At 37.7% G+C, this 16,677-nt stretch overlaps 1 protein-coding gene and 1 long non-coding RNA gene across 2 annotated transcripts; one reads left to right on the forward strand and one right to left on the reverse strand.

Annotated features, from left to right (window-relative positions):
• Window positions 1–823: 823 nt before the first annotated feature.
• On the forward strand, window positions 824–4,064 carry LOC143416985 (uncharacterized). Its single transcript, XR_013097223.1, has 3 exons — window positions 824–1,056; window positions 3,632–3,710; window positions 3,971–4,064. It is a non-coding gene; the product is annotated as an uncharacterized LOC143416985 (long non-coding RNA).
• A 1,780-nt stretch (window positions 4,065–5,844) lies between these two features.
• Window positions 5,845–14,352, reverse strand: LOC143416986 (uncharacterized). Its single transcript, XM_076882634.1, has 12 exons — window positions 14,232–14,352; window positions 14,019–14,063; window positions 13,505–13,765; window positions 13,128–13,373; window positions 12,823–12,936; window positions 12,195–12,260; window positions 9,491–9,553; window positions 9,147–9,203; window positions 8,809–8,865; window positions 8,655–8,720; window positions 8,435–8,517; window positions 5,845–6,003 (listed from the first exon to the last, which is right to left on the reverse strand). Exons 1-12 carry the CDS (start codon window positions 14,260–14,262, stop codon window positions 5,992–5,994), a joined length of 1,101 nt encoding a protein of 366 aa, XP_076738749.1. The 5' UTR covers window positions 14,263–14,352; the 3' UTR covers window positions 5,845–5,991.
• Window positions 14,353–16,677: the final 2,325 nt, after the last annotated feature.

Below are 16,677 nucleotides of genomic sequence, written 5' to 3' on the forward strand. Positions count from 1 at the left end.
ATGTAGTTTTTAAAAGATGATTAGATTATTAATGGAAATATCCAAACCTACCTGGCCCTATGCAAAAAAGAAATTGGCCCACTTTTTTTTGCAAAATTCTTTAAGCGGCATCTTTTTTTTTTTTTTTTTTTTGCCACACTGGAGGGGTTTCAAGCATAAATGGCTTGTTTAACATTATGTCAAGCATTTCAAACAGATTTAGGTCCAGAGTTTGACTAGACCACTACAAAATCTTTATTTTGATGTCAATGACTTTGTTGCTTTGAGTGTCCTACTTTTTTCCCCCTTGTCTATTATTGCTTGTTGAGATCGTATAGCGTATTTCACTTCATCAGATGAGTTCTATTTAAGTGAGTCACCAGGTCTAACTGCAATGAGGGATGGGTGCGTCATGTAAACGCAAATCCTGTTTAAATTTAATGAATCATTTGTTGTAAAGTTTTGTTTGTACAACACTGTGTTTTATCTTTTACTAGACCATATTTCAGTTAGAGACAAGCTTGTTAGGCTCACCCAGAAGGTGATGCGTCTGTTTGGGGAAAAAAATGTAATGCAACAGTTTTAGATTAGTGGTTGACGGGTTGACTAGGTCAGGAGTTGGAGAATCTCTTGAGAGCTGGCTGAAAGTCACAGGTGAGACACTGAGATGTTTTAAATGAAGGTGATCTGGATGACAGCTGATGCTTTTCAAAGCTGGTAAATCTCTTTGTATTAGCATTTTTGAATGCTAAAACTAAATTGCAGATTACACCCATAATTTTGACAATAAAGGGCTATTCTATTCTATTCTATTTTTTTTGGCAAGATTCTTCTCCATGTTGTTATGCAAGAGCTAAAATGATGGTTTACCATTCTTTTTTCATGTAAGCCTTTCTGTTTTTTCAGACCATCATTTAGTCACTCAAACTACAAAGTATACAATCAATCCACACAGTCACAAAGAGGCATGCCATTCCTCCTCTGCTGCCACACCTTGGATCATTGTCACCATTTTAGTCAGTGCTCTGTTGGTGGTAGTGGGACTGTTTCACTTTGGAAAAGATTGCTGGAAAAGAGGTAATGAAAATTATTATTAATGTTATTATTATCAGATGGAAAATGAGTCTATCAGGCAGATGCATTATCAGATTTTCTCATCCAACGTTTTTTAATACAGTTGAATGTCATAAACTACTGGGCTTGAACTAAGAAATCCTCTATACCTGTTTAATGTGTTTTAAAACAACAACAACAACAAAATAAAACTTTTTTGAAATGTATTTCTTTAAACTTCATAGAGGCCGGCACAGTGGATGCAGGTTGAGTAACATATGTTGTTATAAGAAAGGCAGGAGATATTTTACTGAACAGTAGAACAAAATTACTTCTTTGAATAAAAGGGTTGCTTTTTTTTTCTCAGGTGGTGATGTCTGTAGCTTTGGTAGAGTTGTATGTAATATTTATAAATGTATAGATGTGAGTGATAATTTGAGCCTTCAAAACGTACGCCTCAAATGAAAACCACATAGAATATAATTTTATAGCTACTGTATCTCAGACGGCTCAGAATAGTAAAATGCCACATGAAGTACAATTTCAGACATGCATTCAGTTTCAAAATTAACTTTATATTAAACCCAATTACTTTCTTTTTTGATCAATAATATTCAGTGACTAGCATTCATTGTCTTTTTTTTTTTTTTTTTTTTTTTCTTTTTTTGTGTCCCGTTTGGATCTTTAGCCATCAGAATTGTTGTCTTGAGGCCAAGAAAGATGCCCAGCGGATTTATTTTACCAAGTGGATCATCATGGCCTTGCCATATTGGTCCATTTGATTGACCTTTATTATAATTATGAATTTATTTTATTTTCAGTTGCAAACGGGACAGACATAACTGTGGGATAGGACAGGGGGAAAGAATGAAAGAAAGAGGGGGAGAGAAAGAAAGAAAACCAAAGGGGAGAAGAGACGGTGAGAAGGGGGGGGGAGAGAGAAAAAAAAAAAAAAACTCCTGGGTCACCTGTATGGAGAAAAAAAAAACAGAGGAGACAGCAAACAACAAAGAGCAACATAATAATAGGAAAAAAAAAGCACCATCACAATAAACTAGCTAGCCATAGATATCAATAGTTACTAAACAATAAACGATATTGTGCAACACGCAAGATAGACAGCGCACAGTGTGCTTTGAGGCAGCAGCCAAGAAAGCTGTAGTCCGCGTCTGTGAATACCCGTGTGTACACCTGTGTGCATACCTGTGTGGATCAGCATGCTTGCATTCCAAAGGTTTCTCCATGTAAAGATCTGCTAGGGAGTGTGGGGAGCCACAGCCCTGTCCTTCATGGTATCAAGCAGGTATGGAGGAGATCAAAACTCCAGACATCCAGAGGCCCCCAGAACACAAGAGACCAAGGAAGACCCACAGACGGGCAGCTGCGCCACTGTCCCAGTAAGAGCTGAGGAGAGTCCCAGATGAGGGCTCATTCAGCAGCCGCGGAGCAGAAGCCAGGGGGAGTTGCAGTGACGCGCCCGTGAGCTCCGCCGGCAGCCAGCTGTGCCTGAGTGACCGAGCCCCAGGCTGAGAGGCCGGGGGCACCCCACCTCCGAAATGGCCCGAGCGAGCCCCAATAAGCGGCCGCCAGGGAGTGAGCCGGTGTGTACCCGGACGCCCACCCCCAGATACAAAGAACCACCAACGCACCGACACCTGAGGGAGTCCACCACCGGCAGGGGAAGTGGTGGTGGGTGGAGATAGGCCTACAAACCTTGGAAGGTCCGAGATGTCTCCAGAGAGGTGGCATCTGATACCCAACCTGACATATAGACACAAACATACAGGCACACACAGACACAAACATCCATTCCCACCCTCATGCTCTCATGTGCACTTCACACTCAACCGACGTGGAGACAGACATAAAGAGACGCTGTACACACGATCACACTCCCCAAGCGTACTCTACAAACCGGGTCTAGGTACCCCCGCCCCTGGAGGGGCGTTCATTGTCTTTTTTTTGCCTATGGTGTGGTAATTGGTAATTACTTATTTCACATCTGCCAGGATATTTCACAGAGACCAAAATATTGCACATAAAAAGGGTAGAGCTGAGTGTAAAAGTGTAAAGTCTAATATTTTAGTTTAGTACAAAAATAGCAAAAAGCAAGAAGTTGAAGAGCAGCTGATATTTTGCAGTCAAAGTAGAATTGACTTGTAAACGGCAGAAATTCAATTAGAAATGTCAGTTTTTGTTAGCTCAGTAGCAACACCTTACATAATGGGCCCATGAATGGCTTCAATTTTCTTTCTAATCTTGAATGTCATTTTTTTTCTAAAATTTAAAATCAAATCTAATAAATGCATTAAATAACAGACAGGGATCATGATCACTAATATTGCTGTGGTTATCATTCCACTCACTCCCACTGTCCCTCTCCATCACAAGCTGAAGATGCATCACTCTCTAGACCAATTTCCAATAGCTTAGGACTCTTTGACACTCAACAACTTGTGATTAAAAGCCATTTTAACTTTAGCATTTAGAAATCCAAAACATCAGTAAGTAATTTGGTATAATCTAAGACAAATAAGTGTTTTATTATGTAAAATGCTTTGGATACCAACTGATTTCATTCCATCTGTTGTCAAAGCAGAAGCAGGAACCAGCAGAGAGATGCCCTCAACAGGTCCCTGCCAACCCATAGCAGAGGATCCCTTCTATTCTACAATACAGTAAGTAGAGATTATGCTTCATGTGCTGCAGTCAGGTAATAGTAATTAGTAAATTTGGGATTTTCTATATAGACAGTTACCTACTATTACCTGACAGTGGAATATGTATAGTTTGTCATACATTTCACTCACACCCAAATTTGTGTATTAAAAGCCATGATATACTGTAAAAAGTATGCAGATTAATTCTTTGATTTTTTTGATGACATTTCTTTATGTTGTGCTTTACATTTTTTCTCCTACAATTCTTTTGTTTACAGGTTGCAGAGAGAGAGATGCACATAATCACATCTGAGTAAGAATGAAATCAAAGAAGCAACTCAGTTTTATCACAATGTTGTTGTTGTTTTTTTTGGAATTAAACAAGCTGTGCATTTTCTGACAGGTTTGGTTTACATGTCTATAAACTGTTAGAGTTTTTCTTCATTCAGTCAATTACAGCTGCATGTCATTCCCACGGTGTTATACACATATATAAAGTTTGAACATAAGCGTCTTTGCTAAAGCTGAACTTTAACCAACACGTTTGATCTTTCTGTTTTTACACATGTATGAATGTTGTTTCAATAAAAGAGCTGCTGCAGCTTTCAATGACACCCATTGAGGTCAACCTCTAATCTCAAAGTGTCACATTACTTTTTTTTCCAAAACAGATGCAATGAGTTTGTGGTCAGAAATGAAATATAACTGCCATGTTCGATACAGAGCATGACAGACTTTAAGTGTGGTCTATTACCCAGACAAAATAAGTGGTGTTTTGTTTTATTGCTTCAGCTTCTTTTTTGGTCAGACTGGATTGGATTATAAAATTTAGAAGTTATCTATGTTGGGTGAGTGCCGAGTATTTGGTTGTGCATATGGGGTGGGAATGCACGTTTGTGTCCACGTGCGCCTGTTCGTCTGTGTCTATATGTCAGGTTGGGTCTTAGACTCAACCTCTCTGGGTACATCTCAGGCCCTCCAAAGTACGGAGGCCAATCTCCCCTCACCACACTCCCTGCCGGTGGCTGATGCCCTCAGACGTTGGTGTGTTGGTGGTCCTTGTCGTCTGGGGCTGGGCGCTCATGTATGTACCGGCTCACTCCCAGTGGCCGATTGGCGGGGCCGGGCGCCTCTGGCCCAGCTGGGCTCCTTCCAAGGGTTGGGATGCCCTCAGACGTCTGGCCTCTGGGCCTGAAGCTCGGTCCTCTCTGGCACAGCTGGCTGCCGGTAGAGCCCGCGGGCACGCCACTGCAACCCCCTCTGGCCTCTGCTTTGTAGCTGCTGGGTGACCTCTCGTTTGGGGCTCTACTCAGCTCCTCCCAGGAGGGTGGCACGGTTCCCCCCCCTTTGGTGGTCCTCCTCGGGTCCTCGTACTCTGGGGCCTGGATCTCCTCCATACCTGCTTCATACCCTGGTGGACGGGGCTATGGCTCCCCACACTCCCTAGCAGATCGTTACATGGAGAAACCTTTGGAATACAAGCATGCTGATCCACACAGGTGTGCACACAGGTGTACACACGGGTATTCACAGACACGGACTACAGCTTTCTTGCTGCTGCCTCAAAGCACATTGTGCGCTGTCTATCTTGCGTGCTGCACAATATCGTTTATTATTTAGTATCTACTGCTAGCTAGTTTATTGTGATGGTGCTGTTTTTTTTTTTATTATGTTGCTCTTTGCTGTTTGCTTTCTCTTCTGGTTTTTTTCTCCATACAGGTGATCCAGGTGTTTTTTTTTTTTTGTTTTGTTTTTCTCTCTTCCCCCCCTTCTCACCGTCTCTTCTCCCCTTTGGTTTTCTTTCTTTCTCTCCCTCTCTTTCTTTCATTCTTTCCCCCTGTCCTATCCCCCAGTCATGTCTGTCCCGTTTGTAGCAACTGAAAATAAAATAAATTCATAATTATAATAAAGGTCAATCAAATGGACCAATATGGCAAGGCCATGATGATCCACTTGGTAAAATAAATCTGCTTGGCATCTTTCTTGGCCTTAAGACAACAATTCTGATGGCTAAAGATCCAAACGGGACACAAAAGAAAAGAAAAAAAAAGATTAGTGGTTGACCACAGTGAGTGTTACAAGCTGTAATGATTCTTTTCTTGTAAACAGCATTCATACACATAGAAGACAACAGACAGGTCAAGTCAGGTGCTTTTATTAGCATTCAGCCTCATATGTACTTATAACCATGTGTGTCTGGCAGCCAGCTGTGTCTAACTAACTAGACAAAAGCTATCACAATTTATAAATGTAGAAACCAAAAATCTCTCACTGAGATGTGATTATGTCTTCAATAAGATCACTCTGCAACCTGCAAGATAGAATGGAATAGAAAAAAAATTAACTAAAACAAACAAAAAACATAGAAACAATTTTTGTATTCTGTACATTGTAAGCCAATTTTAATGTCAACGAGTAGTTGCCAAACATGTATTATCACTTTTGATGTAAAGTATATTTTTCTTGTACTGTAACACGGTTTCTTTTCTACATACGTATTATTTCATGGCAGCATCATTTAACACAAGTTTGGGAATGAGTATATAAGCTATATACAGTGATGTAAAAAGTGTTTGCACTCTTCCAGATTTTTGAGTTGTTTTTTTTTTTTTTGTATTTTTGTTACACCTGAATGTCTCAGATCAAAGAAATTTAAATATTAGAGCTAGATAACACAAGTAAACACAAAATGCTGTTCCTAAATACAGGTGTTCATTTTAAGGATGAAAACAATCCAAACCTACATGGTATTGTGCCTTTTTTTTTCTTAAATTAAATTTTTGCATTTAAATTAAACATAACATGCTTATACAAAATCAACCAAGAACAATTACTGTTTTTAACATTTATGAACTTATAAGCATGAAAGGAAAAAAAAAGAAAGGAAAAAGGAAGAAAAAGAAGAGGAAGAAAAAAACAAAAAACAAAAAGAAAAAACAAATAAAATAATTCACGCGTAGTGTGAGGCATGAATTATGATCAGTTATTTTTTTAAGAATTCTAGAAATGGTTGCCAAATCATACAAAAACTCGCCAGTTTCCCCTCTCTATCAAATCTTATCTGCTCCACCCTGGCCACAGACACCATCTCATTAAGCCACCTGTTAAAACACGGGGCCGAAGAAGACCGCCACTGTAAAAGAATACGTTTCTTTGCAGCCAGCATACCCATTGTAATTATCTGTTTTTGTGAAAAGGAAAAAGATTCGACTGATGCAAATGATCCAAGTATAGCCAATGCCACGTGGTACTTTTTTCCTAAATTGGTTTGAAAACCACATAAAAATCTGGCTCCAAAAAGCATTCAAAACAGGGCAATGCCAAAATAAATGTGCAAGGGAACCTTCACCGACTTTACATCTGTCACATAAGGGGGATACAGGATTATAGATCCGGTTAAGTTTAAGTTTAGAAAAGTGTAGTCTATGAATGACTTTAAACTGGATTAGTTTATATCTGGCATTTATTGTATTGTGCCTTTTTAAGGTCATGCAACAGCAACTCAGTTTAGGTCAGTATTGAGGTCAGGACTTTGACTGGGCCACTCCAAAATCTTCATTTGGACTTGCTAGTGTGTTTTGGACCGGCTGTAAAACGCAAGTCTGCTTTGCTGGAGGTCACAAACAGATGACCAGACATTCTCCTTCAGGATGTTTTGGTAGAGGTCCTGAGACAGGAAAACAGCCCAGACCATCACACTACTACCACCATATTTTACAGTTGCTATGATGTTTCTTTTCTGAAATGCTGTAGGTTTTATTACAGATGTCATGTGACTGAAACCTTCCAAAAAAATTAACTTTTGTTTTGTCAGTCCACGAATATTTTCCTAAAAGTCTTGAAGATGTTTTTGGCAAATGTCAGACATGCCTGTATGTTCTTTTTGTTCAGAAGTGGTTTTCTCCTTGAATTCTTCCATCATTTTTGCCCAGTCTCTTTCTTATTGTTGAATCATGAACTCCGACATTAAGTGAAACACGAGGCCTGTGGTTCTTTAATGTTGTTCTTTGAGTTCTTTTGTGACTTCCTGGATGATTCGTTGATGTGCTCTTGAAGTAATTTTGGTAGACCAGTAACTCCTGGGAAGATTCACCACTGTTCCAGGTTTTTTCCATTTGTGTACAATGGCTCTCTCCGTGGATCATTAGTGTGCCAAAGCATTAGAAATGGCTTTGTTACCTTTCCAGACTGATAGATTTCAGTGACATTGTTTCTCAGGTGTTTCTTTAGATGATGATGATATTGTTTTTTTGACATATTTTAAGCAGATTCACTTTGTCAGACAGGTTCTGTTTAAGTGATTTCTTGATTCAACAGGTCTGCCAGTAATCGGGCCTGAGTACTGTTAGTGAAACTGAGCTTTCCAAGCTTTCCGAACAATGTGATTAATCACAGTTAATTCCTGATTTAACAAAAAGGGCAATCATTTTTTCACACAGGACCAGGTAGGTTTGTATAACTTTTCTCCCTCAATCAATGTAATCGTTAATTAAAAACCGCATTTTGCATTTACTTGAGTTATTTTTGTTATTAAAATGTGTTTGATAATCTGAAACATGTTATTATGAAAATGCAAAACACTAGGAAATCAGGATGGGGCCAACACTTATTCACACCACTGTATATCTATATTATAACACTGGAGTTAGCATTGGAGTGTCTACACTATGAAACCCATTTATTCATCTTCATCACATATTATCTGAATGCAACACGTAAGGCATAATTGCCCCCAGTCTTACCGTCTGGATTGGAGAATAAAAGGGATCCTCTGCTATTGGCTGGTTTATACCTGGTGAGAGGATTTTTGTGGTGGATTCTGATTCTGCTTTGATAATAGATGGAAATAAATTAGTTGGTAACCCATATTTCTATATAATAAAACACTTGTTAGGTGATGTTTCTGCTGTTGCTTAATCTAAGCATCACTATTAAATGGCTTTTAATCACAATGAGTCTCACCTTGTGGATGAGTGTCACCCTGGGCTAAACTGTAGTAAAAGCTTCTAGAAGACAGTTCACCTTCATCTAATAGAATGAAACCGAAAGAAACAGTGGGAGTGAAAAGATAGGTAACCATAATAACATTATGGCTTTTAATCACAATGAGTCTTACTTTGTGGCTGAGTTTCACCCTGGGCTAAGCTGTAAATAGCTCTATTGGACCGTGCATCTGATGGAGAGAAACAGTGAGAGTGAAAGAATAGAGGACCAAAGTAATATCAGTGACAATGACCAAGGATTGCTAACCTCTATATTCAGTGGTTTTAATTTAAGTTTTTAGGGAAATCTTGAATATGTTGTTCTATAATAAAATGACATTAGTTTGAAGCCCATTTTTTATGTAATAACACACTTATTTACCTTAGATTGTTTCAAATACTAGGTGATATTTCCTTTTTTTCTTAATCTTAGTGTCACTATTAAATGACTTTTAATCACACTGAGTCTTACCTTGTGGTTGAGTGTCCCCCTGGACTAAGCTGTAAATAGGTCTATTGGACCGTGCATCTGATGGAGAGAAACAGTGAGAGTGAAAGGATAGATGACCAAAGTAATATCAGTGACAATGACCAAGGATTGCTAACCTCTATATTCAGTGGTTTAAATTTAAGAAAAATGTTGAATATGTTCTATAATAAAATTAAATTAGTTTGAAGCCAATTTCTTATTTACCTTATTTGCACTAATAATATTAACACTTATTTACCTTCGATTGTTTCAAATACTACGTGATATTTCTGCTTTCTTAATCTTAGTGTCAACAACAAATGACCTTTAATAACACTGAATCGTACCTTGTGGTTGAGTGTCACTCGGGACAAAGCTGTAGTAAATGGATGTAGACGACAGTGCATCTTCTTTCATCAGAGAGAAACAGTAAGAGTGAGAGGATGAATAACCACAGTAATATCAATATCAATAACAATAATCTGTGTTTGCTTTTTAATATATTCATAGATTTTCATTTGAATTTAGTAAAATTTCACATTCACAGTTAGATAAGAATGCAGCTTTTTGGTTAGTTAGAAATAAAATAACTAACCAACAAATATATGTTTATATATATTTCATCAGATTCATCAATCATTAATCTATGTTATAAAAGCTAAATCCTAAAGTTAAATTAGCAAAATAGTTATATATGTTGAGTGACTGCTCTATCCGCCAGTAGCTGGGGAATTATATGTACATGTTTATCATAGCGAGAGCAGTCGCTCTAGTAGCCATCATGGAAGGACAAGCCCTGCATGGTATGTACCACTGGCAGATGGAACAAGTGGTTGACATCCAAAAATCCAACGAGTGGCTGTACAAAGCTGGACTGAAAGACAGAGGCACTAATCATAGCAGCACAGGAAAAAGTTCTGATCACAAGATCCATAGAGGCTGGGGTCTACCACGCCAGACAAGTTTGTTTCCAGATACAGACAGACAAACTGTTGATGGCTAACCAACATGACATAGTAGTGGTAGACATAAGTTAAAATTTCTAGAGTACATGCCAAACAAGCCTGTCAAGTATGACCTTGAGATTTTCTGGGTTTGGGATTCACACATCCCCAATGCAATATCTAGAATGTTTTCACAGGGATACAAATAAGGAAAGAAGTTCAGAAGAATTTGAGGGAAATCACTGTCCAGCATTTGTGCGCTGATAAAAGCCACAACTCAGCCACATGAAAACAGCAGACAGGACAGGTCTAAAGACAACAAGATTTCAGTTCCAAATAACAAAGATAATTTGTTAAAGTCAGCAGTCCATGTGGGAAATACAATGTATATATGTGCAGTGATTAAAGCCAAAACTCAAAGCTCCAAACAGTGAGGGGACAAAGCAAGAAAAGATAACACAGACAGGAATTGTGTAGACAGTTACACACACGCTCTCTCTCTCTCTCTCGCACATACACACAGACACACACACAAATGGACGTTGACATCATTCTATTGCTGTTGTGTCACTTTATGACATAAATTTGACTGTGTACCACGCTATATACCACAGGTCTTCAGGCTGGCAGTAGTTTAACCGTTACTTAAAAAGCCATCTCTAGACCCAGTGGTCATAATTAATTATTGCCCAATCTCTAACCTTCCTTTTATTCTCTGGATACCATTATTTTGGCCTCCAGTAACACTGTGAGGAATCTTGGAGTCATTTTTCAACAGGATATTCTTCAATGCACATATTAAACTAACACTCTACTTTTCAGATCAGGCTTAAAACTTTCCTTTTTGCTAAAACATATATTAAGGGCTGGATCAGGTGACCCTGAATCCTCCCTTAGTTATGCTGCACAATAATGTTTAATATTTAGTATTTACTGTCATATTCCCATATATCATTGTGATGTTGCTTATTCTATTACTCTTGTTCTCTTCTGCTTGTTTTCTTTTTTCTTTCTCAACAGGTGATCTAGGTGATCGATAGATGCATTTTTTTTTTTTCCTGCCCATTCTGTTGTTTTTTGTTTTTTGCCCTTCTCCCCCGTCCCTCTTCTCAGCTGTTTCTCTTTCCCTCTTTCTCTCTCCCCTTCTTTCCTCCAGTCAAGTCTGTCCCGTATTCAGCAAGTGAAAATAAAATAAACAATAAAAGATGAATCAAATGGACCATTACGGCAAGGCTGGGATGGTCAATTTGGTAAAGTAAATCCGTTGGGCATCTTTCTTTGCCTTTAGACAACAATTCTGATGGCAAAAGAGCCAAACGGGACAGGCAAAAAAAAAAGTTATGCTGCAAAAGGTGTAGACTGCTGGGGATTCCCATGATGCACTGAGACCTCTCTGCATTTAATGATACTTGTTATTAACCTCTGTCTCTTTTCCACAGCATGTCTTTGTCCTGTTTTCCTTCTCTCACCCCAACCGGTCGCAGCAGATGGCCCCGCCCCTCCCTGAGCCTGGTTCTGCCGGAGGTTTCTTCCTGTTAAAAGGGAGTTTTTCCTTCCAACTGTCGCCAAAGTGCTTGCTCATAGGGGGGTCATATGATTGTTGGGTTTTTCTCTCTATGTATTATTGTAGGATCTACCTTACAGTATAAAGCACCTTCAGGTGACTATTGTTGTGATTTGGTGCTGTATAAATAAAATTGAAAATTGAATTAAAATTAATTATGTTATATGTGTTCATGTTTTCACCTTTCATTGAGTTTTTAACTCCTATACTTTTTAAGTGCTCAATTAAAAGCTGTGTTAAATATTTATGTTGAAATGAAATGCATATCAGAAGTTGTACTTCTTGCCACATGTAACCTTTCTGAGCTGTATGAGGAAACTCAAATCTCTCACTGTAGATACAGTTCATATCTGAAAGAGACTTAGAGTCTATGTGGTTTTCATTTGAGGCGTAAGTTCACTAAGCTCAAATTAACACTAGCATCTGCACATTTATAAATAACACATACACACTGACAAAACATTCAGACAGTGCACTTTTTTTCTGCTTACGACTTCATAGAAAAAGTATTGTGCTACTGCAGTTGAAAACTCATAAACATACCTTTCTTCTTCCTGTTTTTTCTTACGGCAGCACATGTTGCTCTACCTGTGTTCACTCTACTGGCCTCTATGGACACGGAAACACAAAACATAAAAATCATTAAAACGCTGATAAACTACGTTTTAGAGTAATGATGTTAGTGTAATGCACAACAGGCATGTTGATTTCAAAACAATGCATAATCTAATTAGGCAATACATCTCTTGGGCTGAGAATAATCTCCTAAATGCTATCATCATAATTATTTCAAGTTCTGACATAAAATAATTTCTCAAATATAAGGTACAGAAAGTATTTATTATAATTATTACATTTGTTCCACTGAACAATAAAAATGAACAGAAAATATTAACACAGTATCTCTGTTCTGACCTGTTTGAGCTTCAGTTGTGCCTTAACCATCTACGTTTAGAAAAATGAACAAAATATTTTTCAAACATTATATGTGACATGCAATTATCACTTTTAATTTTTCCATGTCAGAACACCTAAAGTGCCTCGATTCCAGATTAATGTTGCAAAGAAAACATATATGTTTAGTATGTACAGCAAAGCAAAAGCATTGAATCCAAAGTTTTGCATGAAAAGAAAATATTTTCAGTATTTTCATTACCTCTGTCACACTAACCTTTGCTAAAGTGATACAGTCCCATGGTCACAATCAAGAGAAAAAGAAATAAAATCATAGCAGTGATCCAAGGTGTGGCAGCAGAGGAAGCGTGGCTTGTCTCTATGTGACTGTCTGGATTAGTAGTTGAATTCACAATTTGAGAGTCCAAATGACAGTTTGAAAAGAGAGAAGAGTTCAGTTAAGACAACAAAAACCCCAAATGTTCATTTTCAGATGTTCAGTGTTTATTCAGACTGACACATTTTAAATAGTGTGTCAGGCTCAACAGTTTTGCTTCATTTTCATATATCTTTGTGTTTCACCTGAGACTTTTAGCCAGCTCTCTGGTGATTCTCCAACTCCTGAGATGTTACACTTGTAAAGTCCCTCGTTTGATTTTGAAACTCTGTGGATGGTCATGTTTCCTGTGGAGGTTCTATGGATAAGACGTCCATCTTTGTAGAAATCAGCTGTAAAGTTGGAGGAAGCAGTTTTGTTTCTGCAGCTCAGAGTCACAGTTTCTTCCATTAACACAGAAACAGCAGGACTCTCCAGGATAACAGAACCATCTGAAACAACAAACATTTGATATTTATTTAATGTAAATTTAAATAGAAAGCAATATTAAATTATAACCAATATCAAGTAATTAAAATTTATCAAAAGTTGTTGTTCTTTCTTTATTTTTCTTCAAACGTACTAGTGACACAAATGTTGATACTGTTGCTCCTTATTCCTCCTTCAGTCTCATACCAGTACTCTCCACTGTCGTCTGTATAAAGATTTCTCATTTTGCAGGATGATCCTGTTGGTGTCCTCATGTTAGTTTTGTTACATGCATTTATTTTCCTTTTAAGTTTATGCAGAACTTCACAATAATCGACTCCTTCACAGTGAAATGTTGTGGATTCATATTCAAAGAACTGCAATCTGTTTGGAACAATATGAAGAGAAACTGCATCTGAAACAAAGAATAAAGAAAGATTCAGTTTAGATTCTTATTACTTAAACTGATGTACTAGACTTTAATAATGACAGAGTAAAAATATATATATTTTTAATGTGTATCATAAGTCATATGATGATTAATCATCACAGGACGCGTTTCGCTAAAATCACAAAAGAACAAGAAACAACAACTTTTCTTCTGAATTGCTCTCGCCTCCAAAATGTTTAATAATTTTAATATAGATGAGAAAATAGCATGTACACACCAATTTTCAGATCCTGTGCACCCAGCAGAATCATGCTGGCCATCACTAAAGAGACACAACAAAGTTTCACATTTTCTTTTTGACTTTTACAGCTAAGAGTAAACGTGTCATCACATCTTATAACTGGATCACAAAAATGCATTAGGTTACTGTATCTTAAGGTAAAAACAAAAAAAATGCAATATGGTCAAGTGGAAATGAGAAAGTACTCACACAGTCTGATGCACAGAGCTCTGACGTCCATGTTGTCTTGCTGCAGACTAAACACTGCAGAGTAAACTGAAGTGTTACAGCAGTTAGCAGAGGTATCTTCTTGCTAATAAATCTATTTTAACATTAAATATTTTTGTGACGTTGAACACAATAATCCAAAGAAGTTGAATGGCTTCTGTGTCATGTCAAGCCACCTTGTTTCAGTTCACTATCAGTGGGCGGAACATGAAACCAGTTCTGTTTGGTGCAACTTGTAGGCTGGTTTGTTATGCTCACATCCTCAGTTTAGGTGTAGTATGTGCGTCACTGGGAACTTGTTCTTTTTTTTAATAAGACAGGAAACATTTTTTTGTTATTTTTAGATTTCTCTCTTGTAAAGGCGACACTGAGTGTCAGTGCGATTACTTGTAAAAATAAAGGTTAAATAAGTAAAATGCTGAGATATATCACAGAAGTAGTGAACATTTTAAATCTTTTCTGGCATTCAGAAAATCATCAGAAGATCTTTCAGCCATAAGACAGATAAGACAGAGAACATAAAATAATGCATTCTGCTATTTAAACATAGTTCATGTACACATGACCGCACATAATGATTTCATTTAGTTAGAAAGTGAAATGTGAAATACCTTCTCTTTTCATCAAAATGATGTCCACAAAAGTGGTGCCTCATTATTTCTAAATTTTGGTTGAAAATGGTTCATCTTGATGCCTGCCTAAAAACATTGATTTGCTAGCATGTTGTAGGTTCATTAGATGTTTGCATTAATGAGCAGTTGAACAAGTGTACTGTTGAAAAATCCCAATCCTTTTAATCTTTGGGCTGAAAGAAGGACAGTGCTCGGTGTATAAATGCTCAATCAACAATTCTTTATTTTAATACAATTCAACAATCAGAGCATTAAAGCGTCCGGACGGGAGAGATGCCTGCAGAGGGTCAGCAGCATGTCTCAAAATGGTAGCGAATCACACAGCCTTTTATAGCTACTGACGACCCCCAGCTAGTCATAAAAGCTGCATCTTCACATGTTTTTCTAATTCTTAGCGAGACTGGCTCCTGACCTTGGCTCCCTGTCTTTCTGTGTGAAAGTAGGTGGGGGTATGGTATGTGGTTTTATCTCTGTTCCCCAGACACCAAGTCTCCTGCTTGTAACCTTCTTCTATGATTCAACAATAAAGCATGTCAAGAAAACAGTGTAAGACATTCACAGCCGATCAAGGATACAGAGTGATGCACACTTTATCTAATGGCCTACAAAATGATTATGTTCTTTTACTCAAAAGTATAATAAAGACTAAACTACATACACAGCACACCATCTAAACTAAAGGATAATATATGTCCTACAGCTGTTATCATAATTCAACTACATTGACTACTGGTCATAAACTAACATATGTTTTACTACTGGTCTCAACAATACCTCTTCAAAAGGCTACCAACTCCTTTGACAACCATGAACTAAAATCATTAGTTAAATTGGAATTGTAGAAATGCTTCAGGGTAAAAAAAAAAAGGTCAAAAAAAGTCAAACGTTTTGCTGGGGGCAATGTTTTAAAAATTCAGTGTTACTTATTTTCTAAATTTCAATTCTAATGAAGGCACTCAGCTTGAATCGTTTTATTACAGCATAAATGAAAAAAAAGTGATTTTTTTATTGCTCTATTTTCTGTTGCCTACATTGTAGATGAACTTTACCTTCACAAATAAAGAGGGAAATGAGAACAGTCAGAGCTTGACGTAGGATTCTGGTGCGGTAAAACTAAAATAGGTTGCAGGTTGACAGTTTATACTTTCTGTATACTGGACATTAAAGGTCATATGAAGGTGGAATGAATCTAAGCATCATCACATTAAATTGAAATTCATTAAAACCCTTAACATGAGTAAATGTAATGTCAAAATCACATATCAGTGAAGAAAAATTGAGGCTGCTGTGCCCAGTGCTAGTTTTCTGCAATAGCTCAACTCGTTCAGAGTGATGCAATCACTTAATTTGCTGATTGGGTTTTATTTTTGCTTTCCTGTAATGTTCTGCTGTGTGGCAGGCAGGACTTTAAAGTGGCAGCTTTATTGCTGGAAGTCATAATTACCAGTACAAAACAAAACTAGAAACAGAAAACTCAAACTAAAACATTAGAAAAAAAACAGGAACTGAGAACTAGAGTTACTTGGAACACAGAGGGAAGAAACACAGCATAGTGACAGTATGACATGGCAACTTACTGAGAGAAACACAGGGCCTAAAGTACCCACAGGCAAATAAAACCTATCGAGACAAAAGAAGCAATGCAAAAAACACTGACAAAGGACACAGATTATCAAAGTAAAACAGGAAGCATGACACCTACGTAAAGACACAGACTCAGAGACACGGGCTTCACATTGAGACATGACTGACTCTGGAACAGAGGGAACATAGGCACAAGGGTGACTAGACATGAG

Source organism: Maylandia zebra, linkage group LG3 (genome assembly GCF_041146795.1).
Source record: "Maylandia zebra isolate NMK-2024a linkage group LG3, Mzebra_GT3a, whole genome shotgun sequence".
NCBI classification, from domain to species: Eukaryota; Metazoa; Chordata; class Actinopteri; order Cichliformes; family Cichlidae; genus Maylandia; species Maylandia zebra.

Coding starts and splice junctions, on each gene's coding strand:
- LOC143416986 (XM_076882634.1), bottom strand. CDS start 14,262: ATGGACGTCAGAGCTCTGTGCATCAGACTGT. Junction 12,937..13,127: donor GAGCTGGCTAAAAGTCTCAG/GTGAAACACAAA, acceptor CTACTAATCCAG/ACAGTCACATAGAGACAAGC. Junction 8,866..9,146: donor GGGGGACACTCAACCACAAG/GTAAGACTCAGT, acceptor TCTCTCCATCAG/ATGCACGGTCCAATAGAGCT.